General features: G+C 42.7%; 2 protein-coding genes across 3 annotated transcripts in view; one reads left to right on the forward strand and one right to left on the reverse strand.

The window, feature by feature from the left end:
- Window positions 1-2,760, forward strand: part of SYNE1 (spectrin repeat containing nuclear envelope protein 1) — a 152,118-nt gene extending 149,358 nt beyond the window's left edge. The window contains exon 144 of the mRNA XM_078595960.1: window positions 1,115-2,760. Within this exon, the coding sequence (XP_078452086.1) occupies window positions 1,115-1,373 (259 nt within the window). The 3' untranslated portion in view covers window positions 1,374-2,760. The remainder of the gene's footprint in view (window positions 1-1,114) is intronic.
- LOC144719776 (estrogen receptor beta-like) lies at window positions 78-15,709 on the reverse strand. Of its 2 annotated transcripts, none has more exons than XM_078595958.1 (8): window positions 15,247-15,706; window positions 14,030-14,217; window positions 13,725-13,841; window positions 8,135-8,437; window positions 7,558-7,696; window positions 7,194-7,327; window positions 6,178-6,370; window positions 78-4,463 (listed from the first exon to the last, which is right to left on the reverse strand). In XM_078595958.1, exons 1-8 carry the CDS (start codon window positions 15,513-15,515, stop codon window positions 4,364-4,366), a joined length of 1,443 nt encoding a protein of 480 aa, XP_078452084.1. In that variant the 5' UTR covers window positions 15,516-15,706; the 3' UTR covers window positions 78-4,363. The 2 variants fall into 2 exon arrangements, with proteins under 2 accessions (XP_078452084.1, XP_078452085.1); XM_078595959.1 differs by having other exon boundaries at window positions 4,376-4,463; window positions 6,285-6,370; window positions 15,247-15,709.
- Between the last annotated feature and the right edge of the window lie 419 nt (window positions 15,710-16,128).

Raw genomic sequence — 16,128 nt, forward strand, 5'->3', positions numbered from 1 at the left:
AATGCAGTTTCACACGGTGGCTTAATTCCACTCATTATCAGGCACGTGTTAAAAAAACGCTCTCATTGATCCAAACGTAAAACAAATGTTAAGTTTAATTTCAATTTTATTAAACGGTCAAGCAAATAACCTTTCATGTATTGGCGAACAAACCGCTCGGATCGAGTCATAATGGGAGCTTCCATCATCTTTCAAAGTGCTTAAGTGGCTTTCACAATCTGTGGGTTACGGCCCGGGCGTTACTGCACCCTGCGTCGGCGTCTGCACGCACAGCGGGGGGGTGGGGGGGTGACCGACCCGCCCCCTGTGCCTGCAGAGCCTTGCAGCAGCAGCGACGAAGCGAGCCCGACCCCTCTCCCGTAAAACTTACGCGGCTTTCCTGTTTCTTTCCTGCTGACACTGATGTGGCCTGCAAGCAGCAGCGGTTTGTGGAGTCAGGAATGCCACTTCTTTTCGTGACATCGCTGTAATGCCCTCTGAGCTCTCGAGATCAAATGGCAGCAGCTGAAGAGGGGGACTGTCTTTGTGCGCACCTCCCGACTAACCTTCTTGCAGGCAGCCTGCCCTGCTTGAGCGGCCTGCTTGCACACACAACCAACTGTGCTGATACTCACCTTTCAATGATCAATGTGTATAATGTGCTGTGCTTCACTTATGCTGAAATAAATATACAAAAGCTTTTAATTACTAATATAGGATGCTTGAATGATGCTGCAGCTGGGCTGGCATGGACTTCAAAGAGCTTATGCATGCGATTTAATTTTTCCGGTGTATGCCAATAACATGTTTATACTCCTCTGCATACAGTACTTGGTGGAATGTGTATTTGTGTACCATATATATTATTAGTGTATCGTACACTGATTATTTTATGATTTTATCCAGTTATATAATACAATTTTTTGGGTGCTTATGCAAAAATGTCTACAGCAGGTTACGATTAAAGTGACTGCATGGTGTGTAATACCGTGCAGTATTGCCAGATGTAATACAGTGGAGCAATTTATTTCTTAATTTTTGGAGAGGCATAATAAGTCCAGTGTGGTGGTGTTTTTCGCCCCCCTTTCTAACACGATATCAGATCTGAATCGTTTACTGTCTTCCCCACCCATAGCCAAAGTTTGCCAGGGGTGCGTGGCCATTCTGGTGAGCGGGGCCTTATGGGAGCGGGCGAGCAGCGCGGCACGGAGCGCTCGCTGCTCCGGCGCGTGTTCCGCGCGGCCCTACCGCTGCACCTCTTCATGCTGCTGCTGCTGGGCCTCGCATGCCTCGTGCCCATCTCCGAACACGACCTCAGCTGCACGCTCACAAACAACTTTGCTCGCTCCTTCCACCCCATGCTCCGCTACACCAACGGACCGCCACCCATATGAGCGCCGCCAGATTGGCCCCGCTCCAAGTCAGTCACGGATTCTGAATGTCTGTGAAATAATAATCATGGAATCTCAGAGATTGTAAGCCAACTCTGGCGAGAACTGCGGCATGAGAAGAAAATACCTTGAGTAGTCTTAAATTGTCATAATTTATTTAACTATGAATGGGAATTTCGTACAGAGAATCTGGAATGTATGAAGAGTTATTTTTCACGCTGAATATTCTTATACCACTGTAATATCTTTGGCCTCCGCCCACTCTGCCATGTCGCTGCCCTGCAAAGCAGACTTGGGTGCATGAAGAGAAAGCTTGAATAGCAAGTGAAAACGACACTGTACAGTTCTTCATAGCCACTTTAGACATAAAACATCAGACGTGTAATAGCATGTGCAACTCACGTCCAGTATTCTGTTAACGGACTGTATTACGCTTACTGTAATATTCAGTGCCTCTTAACTATAATGTATAGGCACTGAAAAATACAAGGTATGTGGCAATTACTTTAAGAACCATATGACGAGAGTAATAACGAACACTGTAATTCCACAATTTCATAATAGCACTCTTGCGAAATGTAAAAAATCCCACAGAACCAGCTCCTGTTATCCGTGCCCTAAAAAGGCTACGTGCATAGGTTCATTGGTAACATGCGTCAAGTGAGTGAACAAAGAATGCCGACCACGGACGCGTTGAGATGATGACAAATTAGGAGTGAATGCGTGTGCCGGCGTATATAAGCGATGGTGTCCGTGCCCTCAGGCCCTGTAGAAGCGTGGCCGGAGTGGCGCACGGCAGCAAACGCTTGCGCTGCACCGCTACCCGCCGGCTCTCACGACATTGCCGTGAGAGCAGCCTGCTGTGTGAGTTATACCTCAAGTTGTGCTTCTTTCTGTAAATATTTTTTGTTTGTACGTGCCTACTCTACTAATGATTACTTCTGCATTCTGTTCGATTATGGTTAATGTTTGCTCTTAGAGTTGGACGCCAAAGGGGCATTCATGTTTGTGTCCCAGCCAGCGGCAGAAGACACCATATGTACAGTAACATGAGTGTGGATGCAGAGTTATGTGAATGGAAGAAAGCTTGTAAATGTTACAATGTCTGAAAATCTTGGTGTAAAGTAATTTTAATAGTGAACTCGGGGAGGATATAGTTGTATTTTTCAAGGAAGGAAATTTTTAAGACACGATGTATAATGTGCTTCCACCTTAAGCTGTATTTATGGTTCATAGAGTTTGACACAATTTTACTTGCAGCGTGAAAACACTTTGTTTTGATTCCATAACTTTATTTGCGTTTTTGTTTTGCCAAAAAAAATATTGTAAGATGTGTACTGTATTTGTTTAAGAAATTTACATTTGTATTAAATAGCAACAGTATTTCAAAGAGAACTGGTCTTGTGATGTTATGCTCGAATTTTAATGTGCTCGAATGTAATGTACGTCTTGTTGGCGGACGGACTGTAATGCCACAAACATTGCCTCAATTTGTTCATCCAGTCAGAGGGGGAATAGCAAATGTCAGGCCAATACACGCAGCTTGCTCTAACCGGGCTCACAAGGACAGGCATCACGTTGAAGCCCTTACATTCTCATTTGACAGTTGGAGTGGCCATTCACTAAGCCTTGACATACAAGTCGAACCACCCACACGTTGGAGACAGGGACCTTGAGGTTTAAAGTGATTTGTGCACCTTATAGAAGTATTATAGGAGTGTAACGATCTCACGATTAACCAATTGGAATTTGATTCACCAGCGTAAGATTTATGCATAGAATTGGGTGTGTAACACTCCATGGTTTTTGTTTATAATTCATAAAAAGTATGGTACGTGAACATACAGATGCATATGAACATACAGATGATCGCGATTGAGTGATGTAAATGCTCATGTTCCAGAATATCTGAAATAGCTTAAATTTGGCACTAGTACGGCACTAGTATTGTCATGTTTGATCTTGATATTTAGAAATATATGAAGATAAAACATTTAGCATTTGGGCCTCCAAAAGTTATTGCCCGAGGACTGGATTCAAGCATTAGAGCAGGCTCAACCCAATGTAGAAAGCGGATTTAAGCCTCGTACTACTCAAACTGTCATTCCAATCGTATGTAAACCACTAAATCTGCTTCCTGTTGAGGGTGAAGCTTAAACCAATATTTCTGATACTGCGTTGTATTTGTGTGTCGCTTGAGTTGTATCAAACAGTTGTCCTACGGAGGGACTGCGCCCACCACCATTGACTTGGGGCCTCCGATGCTGTCGAGGGCCGCCCAACATTTGACTTTTTCTTGTAATTTAGTGCATAAAGGCATCTCTGCCACTTCACAAATTACATGTGACGGTTTGCAAAACAACGCACGTGGGAAGGGTTTATGTTTATTAACGTGTGTGAACGTGGCCAAAACGGTGAACAAACTTCAGCGCGGTACTGAGTTTTAGAAGTCTGCACCGTGCATGAATGAGGCACGTGTTCCGAGTTGGGATTGTGTCCACTTACCCAGGACATAGGCAGAGCGACGTTTGTACTTTGTAGTGTAAGTCGCCTGCCTTTGTACTGGAGAGCACTCGGTTGCCGATAACATGACATAATGCATCTCACTGCCGTTACATGAGAGTATTGGGGAAAGTACTGCACTACACCACTGTGATAACACTTATAATGCTGCACCGTTATGCAATGGAAATCTTACTTGCAAATAATACGACCGTCCACAACCATGCTCATTTTACTGTGCCACGCACCTCTTTTTCATGAAAATGACACCGTACAGCCTCGGACAATACAGACTCGATGCTACTAAATTACGCAATATTCCGTGGCTAACTCTGCATACTTCAACCAGCACAATACCGTACGATACTACATAACCTTATCGCTGCTGTACGCTCCGTGCGTTTGTTTGGTGTGGCCGTCTCTCTGAGGAGTACGCCAGGTTTGCCGTACACGTGAAGGGTGCCAGATATCTAAGCGGTGCCCACTTTAGCTCACTTGACCTGGGCTCCCTCCAGCATATTGGTGAGCAGCGTGCTTAGTGGGATCATGTGTTTCATCTTCATGATGGTCAGATGTTGGATCCCCTTGTTACTGTTGGGCACAAAGAACAAAACACAGATGCTAATTGTGAGAGAGCAGCCACTTTCCCCTTGTCTGACACACGGCACTGCATTGACACTATCTCGTCGTTATGTCATTCATTTTGGGCTTGTGTCAAACTAGAGCCTACATCTGGCTATACACCAGAATTGATTCAGGCAAGCTTGACTGCTGATGAGACGCTGTGAAAACCGGTCCAGAGTTGACTCATTCTGAATTTACTAGCCTTTTGCCCGTCCAAGGACGGGTGGATTGCAGTAAATCTGAAACTTGCAAGCGAAAAGCAGACCACGACGTGATATTCATTGCATTAATGCGTGTGCAATTTGTAAGGGCGCGGTGTGGACCAATCAATTTCAAGGACAGTGCATACATTATTAGAGTTGTGTTTTTTTGTTTGCATTCCGACCGCAATGCAAACATGACTCCTTGTAAAAAAAATGTGTCAGTTTTGTTGCCAGATAAAATGGTAAAAAAAACAATCATATTTTGTTACTGGCAAAGGAGGTTCCAATGGTGTAACTGGAGCTTATTATGAAGATTGAAAGATTGATGTTGGTATGCCTAACAATAGCCACCATCACTTTAAAGTTGAACCAATGTATTCCATGTCTCAATAAATGAAGCCACTGTGATGGTAGTTGCACACAAACACGAATAAAATAAATCCCTCATCACAATAACTTAATTAAAATAGTGCAGCCAAAAAAATCATAGCATACTGTACAAAGCAACCCTCATAACATGACCATAAAATACAAAAACCAAAATGTTTCATAATAAAGTAGTATGGCAAGAAAACAAAACATAAACACAGCTTTGGCAGATTTAATGCCTTACAAATTACACACACCCCAAGCCATCACAACCCCTGCAAACCCCCACGCTGTTGGTGATTACATTGCAGTGTGCAACGAGATATGAATACAATACATCCCTACATGTTGTGCAGTGGGGTGGATATAAATCGGGGCCAAGGAGTGATGATTAGAATTGAGGTAGGAGGGCAGAGGGGTATGGGTTTGAATCGAGTGTTTAAACTGCTGGTGATTAAACTGGGTTGTAAAATGTAGCGAGTTGGCGAGCTCAATGCAGTCACGAAAAGAAAGAACATTAAATGTAGTTGTTCACTGAATTTCGCTAAAATTCCTGCTCCAATAATTAAATTAATACATCAGTTTTCCCACATCACAATCTCTGCAGCAGGCCATGATCGAAACAAGAGGTAGATTAACAAAAAATAGCACTTGAAAGTATTCGGAGGTTCAGAGCTACGAAATCTCCTTCTGCCGGCTGTTCTCTAACAAAAGTGGTATGTTTACTCTTTGGGTATTTTCAGTAAAGTCACGTAGGTAAAAAATCTAATCAAATAAATGAAAACAACTAAATGATATCACGACGTTTCGGGCGCAACACAAGCGTCCTTCAGGTGGGGACAACGTAGCGAAAGCACAACCACTTAAGTGTGAATCCTTGCAGTCACGAAAGCTTCAAATCTATAAAGAGTGGTATGTTTAACACGTAGGCTTTCGCGACCAATAATTGGTATGCACTGTTCTGCGAGAGTTTCTAGAGGACACTTTGTCTCAAAGTCACGACACCAACAGCACAGTTGGCTTCAAAATAGAACAAAAAATTGTCAACCTCTTAAAGCTGGAATCGATATACGAACAAGTTTGTCCACGTGAATCAGGGTACAACTCACGAGGCTCTGTAGCTGATCTGGTGGATGTGGGAGAGAAGCATGAGCAGCCGCGTTAACCGGTGGAACTGCTGCCCCTCCGACAGACAGCTGTGCTCCAAGAAACTGACCAGCGCGTTGCTGACAGTGTCCATTATCTTGCAGACCGCCTTGATTGCATCTGGCTGCTCGGTCAACATCCAGTCTGAGCACAGACCTGAACAAAGCAGAGCTGTTGTCAACGGGGGCTAGAGCAGCATCATGCATTCACAATGTGTGGCTCTGTAATCCAGTGAGTATTTCTGCGAGGCTGTATCAGCCATTAGCAAAGGCCCACAATGTGCAGGGAGGGCTGCTTTTGTAATACGTAAAGAAAAAAATGTCGAAACATCTTCACCATTGATGGCTCCAAGCAAAGGATGGAAATTCCACATCCCCCTGGCATGGACCAAGATACAATGCATTCAGTAGTGTAGTTGTAGTAGGGCCCTCCTTTCCAATCATCACTTCTCAAGTTCGTATAACCTTACTCAACAAAAAAAAACATATCAACTCTTATCTATGACACCTTCACTTGCGCTGTTTGTTGCTGACTGCTTGGCATTGTGGATCTTTGAGCCCGTGCTCAGCAACTGAAAAAGTGGGTAAACAAGGCCATATTCCCCAAATGAGAAGAAAATAAATCCGATTTACCTGGAATTAATTTCCCCTTAAACAATGAGAAACTCATGAGAGAGATTGTGTGCAAGGTGGAAGAAAATAATAGTAATGGTAATATACACAAAAAGTTATTGAGACCGGAAAATATGCGATTGACCGCTGGATGAGTCCTGCCACCATACCTTGCAAGGCACATGACATCACCTTCTCCGAACTTTAGTTTTCTGTCCAATGGCAGGACTTTGGCAACACCATACTTTACTTCCATGTGCTATGCACACTGCTGTGTTTTAAACCACCAGTTCATGTTTGCCCTCGACAGCATGGCTGAACGCATTATATTGTGTTTACCGGAAGCGAAGGCCGACCGATAAACATACCAACATTGAGGAGAACCATAGCCTTGAGACAGGCGTACTCCTCCATCCGAAAGCACAGCTCACGGAAATGGGTCACGATAGCCAGCAGCTGGTCGAAGATTTCCATGGTGCCTTCCATACGGCTGCCGTCAGCCCTGTTTGGGTTCATGGTAGACAGGTGAAACAAAGAAAACATTTCAAACATGTATTTAGAGTTTACTTAGCAAATTGCGTATTAAAATTTTAACTGCATTGTGTGTAGAATATACAAAAATATAAAATGTGGTTATTTTATTCTCAGCTTTTAGTTGCATAAAACTTCACATATACTGTTGTGCAATACTGCATTTTGTAAGAGTGTCATGATAGGATCAGATGCAATTGCCTTGTAAACACAAGGTCTGAAGCAAAGACCAGAGTGTCCTGTTGTTCCATGGATCTCCAAATGAGTCCAGTGATGAGTACTTCGAGCCAGGAGTTCTCCAGGAGCTGCGTCTTAACTGGCAGATCCAGTTCCATGAATCCTTCATGGAAGAGTGCGGCCCAAAAACCATCAGCAGTGGCGTTCACTGGCTGGGTGTGAACAGTGATTTATTTCACATGCAACCACCCTCTTCACTGTTGCTTCTACACATTATGGCTTTTGACGGAACCGCCAAGTCACAAGGCAGAGAGTTAATTCATGAGCAGTGTGTTGCGTTCATAATTTTCCACACAAAATAATACACATATGCAAGTCCGTGGCTTTTTTATTTTTAACAAGAAGAAAATATTCACATTATATAGTGTATTTAGTGGTTCAACTACGATTAGCATGTGGAAGTAATTATGGTGTAAACAGTGTGTGGCTGGCACGTTAATTTTAAAAAAGAAATAAACCCAGCAGGCGCTTTACAGGCACAGTAGTAAAGTGTGGCCAAATAAACTAACGATTGCACAGGCTGCTAAAGTCCGTGCCTCACCAGGAATCTTCTTGGCCCAGGAGACGATGTGTACCATCTCCTTGGTGGCCAAGTCAGTGAACAAGGTCATCATGGAAGCCTCGGTCAGTGGCTCGCCCAGGGATCGCATACACAGCAACTTGGGGGGCTCAGTCTCCAGGAGGATGTGGATGATGCCCATGCCCTCCACGTGTGCATGAGGCACGGCTCCTCCAAACGACCTGACGCCACCCCTCCGAGCATCACTGTTGAAGCCTCTGTACCTTAGCAATGAGCAATCGTTGTTCACTCTCCCTCTGTGGCTCCTCCAGTGACCTTTGCGATCTGCTTACGGTGAACACAAGGTAAACTGGCCAAGTTTTGTATTGTATAAATGCATAAACAGTATGTCCCATTACATAACATATTTAAGGTTTTTTTTTTCTGTTCATTGGCTAACATGCCTTTCAGAATAGTGTTTTATAGCAGCATCAGTAATGAGTTACGCAATCAAACTCCTTTGTTGCTTCAGAATAAACCTTATCCACATTATATAATATTTCAGGTCAAAGGGAACACCAATGTAATACAATACAATGCATGTATATGCGACCACATCTAAAAACGCTGTAAACTACACAAACAGCGCATTTATTTTATACCGCGATGCAGTTATAGGCAAAGGTAAAAAGGAAGGTTTTGAACATGAATTCGAACGGTGGAAGGAAGACGACAGAGTGGATGACTGAGAGGAGGTAGTTGCAGAATATGGGAGCAAGCAGATAATAATGACCTACTTGTTGAAGGTTGACTGGGTGCTTCAATGGAAAGCCTTGGTTGCTGGGGAGGAGAGTCTGCTGTTGGGAGTTAAGTGAGATGAGAAGGGAGAGACAGGCAGGGGCTAGTCTATGAGAATTTTGATAATGGTGAGTTTGATGTTAAAATTGATCCTGGATTGGATTCGAGTGATTTGGGTATTAAGGAGAGGTATTGATTACTTGTGCAGTTGAAAATTCTGGCAACGCCATTTTGGATCACCTGAAACTTGGAGATGAGGGATTTGGAGAGGCGTAGAGGTGAGAGTTGCAATAGTCGAGCCGGAGTGTGATGAAGGCATGGATGAGAGGCTCAGCTGCAGCAGCAGCAGCAGCAGCTGGGGTAAGAAAATGGCATATGCGGTCGATGTTGCCAAGATGGAAGTATGAGATCCTGTAGCATTGAGATATGTGGAAAGAGAATGAAAGCTTGGGATCATTGACAATGGCAAGGTTTCACACATTCTGCCAGCGTGATGTCATCGATTAGCAGCTACATGATGTCTTGGTTAAATTAAGCAACAGACGAAAACATTACAGCTTTCCTTTGCTTCCCTCAATGTTATATAATTTCAAATTAGTTGGTGATGCTCCATTGGCAGTGCTGCACAAGCACTATTGACAAACAAAAAACCAACAAGAATTGTCAGTAACACTGCTTTAAAAGGAAAAAAAATAGATTATGTTCTATAGGCAGATAGCCCATATGTGTCCACTGCAGATATCATAATTTGTTTCCAATTTCCTCTGCCTTGTGCCAAGATGCTCACGAAGTGCCACATCTTTCTGGCACCAACCTCGTATGTAATCAAGCCATTCTCTGTTAGGTCTTCTTCTCTTTCCGGTTCCTTAAATTTTTCCCAACAGCACACTTTTTTTTATTTCCCTGTTGTTGTCCATCTTACTACACGTGTGTCCACATAGTGCTAGTTTCCTTCTCATCACTGCCTGCATCATCAGTCATCAGGTTGTCTTCTTCTATGTGCAACCTTTTTCTTACGTCTACGTTGGTCACTCTTTGGGTCCAGGTTAGATGCGGCAGTATCCTTCTGTAGCAATGCATTTCGAGTGCTAATATCTTATATCTGTCAGTCTTTTTAAATGCCCAAGTCTCGCAAACATACAAAGCTGTACTTTTGCCTTTACAATCCTTGCTCTTATGTCTGTCGTACAGTTCTTGTCCCATGTCAGTAGACTTCCCAAGTACACACATTCCTTTACATTGGCAATCTTGATGCTTTCTGTTATTACTTATTTCTCAATGTCCTCCCATCCAAACACCATAAGTTTGTCTTTTCGACGTTATTCCACAGTCCTGCATCCTTTCCTGACTTATTCAGCATATGACCATAGCCACCTCAGCACGCTCGCCGTGGAGGCTGCTCACCAATCTTACATGAACATGCTAATTTTTACCTGGCAGCCCTTTAATTGGTGGAAAACCCACCACCGTCGCGGTCGCCGCCCACCACTTACATTAACATTGGCTGCCCCGTCCATGCTGCTGACATTTGGACTTCGCCCATTTCAAACCTTTATAAATAGTTTGCCTTTAGAAGCTAACCCCCTTTTCCTGATGACGACCGCTTGTGTTGCGATCGAAACGTCGTAGTTTTTTGTTATTTTCTTTGAACCTATCTACGTGACTTTACCGAAAGAGCCAAGAATATGAATTCCTGCAGTCACGAAAGCTTTAAGTCAAGATTTCGCCTGTCGGTGTTTGGGCAGAAGTTGCATTCCTAATTCGGATATAAGAAAAAAAATTGTTTCTATGTTTATTGTCAGTCAAATATGATTTCCTTAATTTACATATGATTCATATAATTTGATACTAAAATAGTGTTATATTAATGATTTAAGTACGCATTGCTTCCTTTATGCAACATTATCAGGGAGTGTAGGGAATGTAGGAGGCACTACAGATGTTTTGGGTAGATGTTTGTTGTTAAATATAAAAATGTTTCCTGTTAAATGTTTGGTAAATTATATGTATTGTTCAATGTTCTTAGATATGATAAGCCACTGTAATCATAATTGAGCTTTGGGTGGACTCAATGCTGAGGAGCTGAGGTGTTGTGTGGCGTGGAGGGTGACAGGGATGTGTCTAGTTATTGTTGCATATACACAAATGCTCCTCGGAAGAACATTTTTAAATAAATCATTTACGTTTCACAAACCTCGAGCGCCCATCTGTAGTGGAGTCGCCAAATTCTCAGAAGGACAAAACACTACGCACAGTATCTAGATGTTTGTTGTTAAATATAAAAATGTTTCCTGTTAAATGTTTGGTAAATCATATGTATTGTTCAATGTTCTTAGATATGATAAGCCACTGTAATCAAAATTGAGCTTTGGGTGGACTCAATGCTGAGGAGCTGAGGTGTTGTGTGGCGTGGAGGGTGACAGGGATGTGTCTAGTTATTGTTGCATATACACAAATGCTCCTCGGAAGAACATTTTTAAATAAATCATTTACGTTTCACAAACCTCGAGCGCCCATCTGTAGTGGAGTCGCCAAATTCTCAGAAGGACAAAACACTACGCACAGTATCTAGATGTTTGTTGTTAAATATAAAAATGTTTCCTGTTAAATGTTTGGTAAATCATATGTATTGTTCAATGTTCTTAGATATGATAAGCCACTGTAATCAAAATTGAGCTTTGGGTGGACTCAATGCTGAGGAGCTGAGGTGTTGTGTGGCGTGGAGGGTGACAGGGATGTGTCTAGTTATTGTTGCATATACACAAATGCTCCTCGGAAGAACATTTTTAAATAAATAATTTACGTTTCACAAACCTCGAGCGCCCATCTGTAGTGGAGTCGCCAAATTCTCAGAAGGACAAAACACTACGCACAGTATCTACTCTATTATTGTTGATAATAACTGTATTGTTATTGTTGACTATTTATCCGAACTGTCCCTTCCTGTAGAGGGGCATGGCGGGCCAACTACGCTTTGATTTGTTTATTTTTGGTAGAAAATAGATGTTTGGTGTCTGAGGAGTTTGAATTGACGGTATTGCCAGTCTCAGGTAGGGCACACTTACTAATAAGTGGTTGCATAATGTATTTGACTACTTATTGGGACTTAGCTTCGAGGTCTTTGTCGACTTTGCTGTAAAGGAAATTACAGTCTGTTGTCTGACTCGTTCCTCTTTGTAAAGATAGGTGTTATTTAAAATTGCATTACTTTAGCACAACAATGCTCATTTACTGAGCCATGTTACATGCCAGGTGTTTACCATGACTGGCGTTTTCTTCAAGTTGCTTTAGTGATTGAATTGCCATGCAAAGTAAAATCCTGTCTCTCGGACTAAGCATATCACTGTGCTCATCTATATTGGTACTACAGTATTCCAAAGCCACCAATGCGAACTGCAGTGTTGTAAATTGCATCATACAGTATTCGTACAATGGAGGGCCACTGGCACTTATGTTATAATGAACTCTGAGCTGAAACCCAACTGGTCTTCAAACAGCGAGGTGGCTGTGTGCGCACGGCATCACGCCACCAAATGTCTCCCTTAAGGGAAGAATACATAATAACACCGCAAAAAACGTCTAACTAGACTTCAGGACACTCCGTCCGTAGCCAACACACTAAACACTTCAAAATCAACTATATGATCACTAAAAATATAAAATCAATTAAGAAAGTAACTTCAATTTTAAGATCGGCTTAACAATGAATTGTACACTGTAATTCCAAAAGTACAACGCAGCAGAGACTTGCAATTTGAAAACTATTGAGAGAAAGCGAATGAAGAGAATGAGCCATGAGTGACGCCTAAATAGGTAATGTCCTATTTAATTAACTGTAGCTCATTGAGTCCTGCTCTGGGATATTTTAGGATGACTTCTAGGCACTTCTCCAGCCTGTGTTTTTAATAGTCTACTACTTACTAGGAACACTGTGTGAAGTGCTCCAGACAGCAAATACACAAGCCCAACTTATAAATATAACCTTAGCTATAACAAACAATTCACCGTGTACGTATGTACTGCAATATCAAGTTTCCGAAAGAATGTTTTCAGTCATGGGATATAACATGAAACAAAAACAACATTTCGAAGAAAATATGATGCAAGAATATCTGAAAAGCACACAAAAAGCACGGGGTTATGCTTAGAATTAGACTGAGAGGCAGAAAGAGAAACTCACGGATCAAAGAACAAACACAAATGATTCATATTGACTTCAAAAAGTAAGTGGACCTGGGGCAGGACACATCGTTAGACGGTTTGATTCGCGGGGCTAGTCAATAGAATGGCAGTCAAATGAGTGAGCATGCCTGAAAGGAATACCACCACGGTGACGGAGCAATGAGATCAGCTTGTGAAGAAGAACGAGATGGATTGTGGATGGCGATGTCATGGAGAGACCTTTGTCTAGCAATGGATAGATCATGCCTGATGATGGTGATGATTTTTTTTTTCGATTTAAAGCTTTCGTGACTGCAGGGATTCATCTTCTTGGTTCTTTCGGTAAAGTCACGTAGAAGGGTCTGTCTTCCCGACAGACCTGGTCTTCACCTAAGGACGGCTGCTTGCGTTGTGGCCGAAACGTCGTGAGAATTATTTTATTGTTTTATTTTTATTATTTTATTACTTCCCTTCTACGTGACTTTACCGAAAGAACCAAGAAGATGGTGATGATGTATCACAAGTATTTGAAATTTGCAACAGCAATACTGCCGTTCCCTCTGATCTTAGCGAGGGTCAGCCCACCACCCACCACCCACTCTGAGACGATCTCTCGCGTGCTGCTGAGCTTCGGGTAGCAGCAGCCCAGTGAGTGAGATGCGGTCATTCTCACCGTCACGGATCATCCCAGCCTCGTAGCACTTTCTCAATCGGCACGCCTGGCAGCGTCGCCTTCGCGTCTTGTCTATCGTGCAGTGGTTTGTCGCCGGGCACACAAAATTATTTTTCCCTGCGAAATAAAAAGAGTCTGACAATCTGTCACCGAAACCGACCGTCCGATTCAGACTGACCTTTCCAAATCTGTGTCATTAGGGTCGGGGGGGGGGGGGGACCCTGTGCTGGATGGATGTTATCGATTGTGGATGGCTGTGTTGTAGATGTATATTGCCACTGCTGGCGTGTGGGGAGCTTCCTCACCTTGTACGCTCCGCTTGAAGAAGGCCTTGCAGCCTTCGCACGTCCACACACCGTAGTGGTAGCCAGAGGAAAAGTCCCCACAAACGGAGCATAGCTGTGTGGATGGACCATCGACTGGGCTCACCAAAACGGGACGTTCAGTAACACTGTCACTGCCCGCGGAGAGCATGAACGTAGACGTTGGCAACCTAAGTGTACACGCAAGAAAGTAGATAAAGTCACGTAGGTGTAAAATAAAATAAATCACGACGTTTTGGGCGCAACACAAGCGTCCGTCATCAGGTGAGAAAGCATGCGCCCGAAATGTCGTGATTTATTTTAGTTTTCTACCTACGTGACTTTACCGAAAGAACCAAGGAGTATGGATTACTGCAGTCACGAAAGCTTCAAATGAAGATTAAAGTAGATAAATGTTTAGTCGAATCGGAATGTGATATGCTGCCACAGCCTTGCAAAAAATTTGCTGACGCTAGTCTTGTTTAAACGTTCCTCCCTCCACTAGAGGACGCTCTCGACAGCCCCTTCTCTGGAGGGCTATTTGACCTCATTCTTGCACGCCTTGCCACAAGTCTCGAAATAGGTGGGAGTAGCCAAATGGTCACGACACGCGACCTGCCATACAGCTTGGGTTGACAGGAGCGGTGGGTGGTATTGTTAGAGGCTTGGGGCTTAAAGAAACTTGCCCATTGTTCAACTGCCGCGCCTGGAGAAACAGCTGGCGACATCTGTAAACGTCGTGATTTATTATTTAATTTCTATTATTATTTCTATTATTTTTATTATTTATTTTTATTATTAATTCTATTATTTTTATTATTTAATTTCTATTATTATTTCTATTATTTTTATTATTTAATTTCTATTATTATTTCTATTATTTTTATTATTTATTTTTATTTTTACCTACGTGGCTTTACCGAAAAAACCTATGAGTATGACATCTGTATTGCAAGTCCAGTTTGCTGACAACAATTAGAACCGCGGCAGAATCTCAAAATTGTGAGTTACAGTAAAATGTTCCATTAGTTGTGATTTAAGTCCACTCGATTCTACAAATAAGTTTGTACAGTAATACGGTTACATAACAGCACACTTGCGGATATTTTGGCCACTCCTATTTAAACATGGGTGAGACATTTCTGACTGATGATGCCCGTACAGTATTTAAAAACTCACAACACAACAACAGAATCTTTCCCGAGCATCATCCTCCTTACCTGCTGCAATGATTCTGTGTGTCACCGAAGGCTGCCACCAGGCCGAGTGGAGACGTCCCAGGTTGGTGCAGATGCTGGGTGCAGCATTCGGCTGAGCAGCATTTGGGTGGCGCTTCGGACATCCAGGACTTGTGTGCAGGCAGCAGGAAAGAAGTATGGGGGTGGCAGGCTGCATCGTACTCCTCTTGCTGCTGCTGCTGCTTCATCCCTGCCAGCGTGGACAAATGTTGACGCGTCATGGGCGGGTTCCTCGGCCAAGTTGGAAGCATGTTATGGCCCTTCAGGAGGCTGCCGACTGTAATGTGAAACCGCTGCCTCTTCTCTTTACAGTAAACTCACGTTGCTAAAAAAACGACAACTAGCTGCATGAACTGGCGGATGTGGACTGATAAACATCTTCTTCTGGGGCTTGCAATGATTGGCTGGAAATTTGGCACGGACACAATTGCGTTTTGGCAGCCATGGTTTCGTCAAATGACGACTTACGCAAGCAATTCTGAAGCACCACTTAGCAGGCGAACCTTTTTCAGAGCCACAGCGCATTGTGATTGACTCCTTTGCAAACATCCTCCACTTTCCACCCTCCATTAAATGAGTGAACGAATTAATATAAAGTTTTGCATTATACGAAAATCTTCAACTTCCTCAAAGGATGTTTTGTTTCGTACGAACACACATGTTTTGAATAAACAAGTAGATAATTCAATTTAGATTAGCTAAAATAATTTGTATGAAATTATTTTAGTTAATCCAAATAATATATTTCTGTACATATAGTGTCGTTCATGCAAAATTGCATCTCACACCACCGGTTGCAATTTATTTTTAAATTGTACATTACTGATTAGTGTTGATAATTTTTGATATGTTTTGTATGCTTGG

The sequence above is a fragment of the Lampetra planeri genome, chromosome 7 (assembly GCF_965212315.1).
Source record: "Lampetra planeri chromosome 7, kcLamPlan1.2.h2, whole genome shotgun sequence".
NCBI lineage: Eukaryota > Metazoa > Chordata > Hyperoartia > Petromyzontiformes > Petromyzontidae > Lampetra > Lampetra planeri.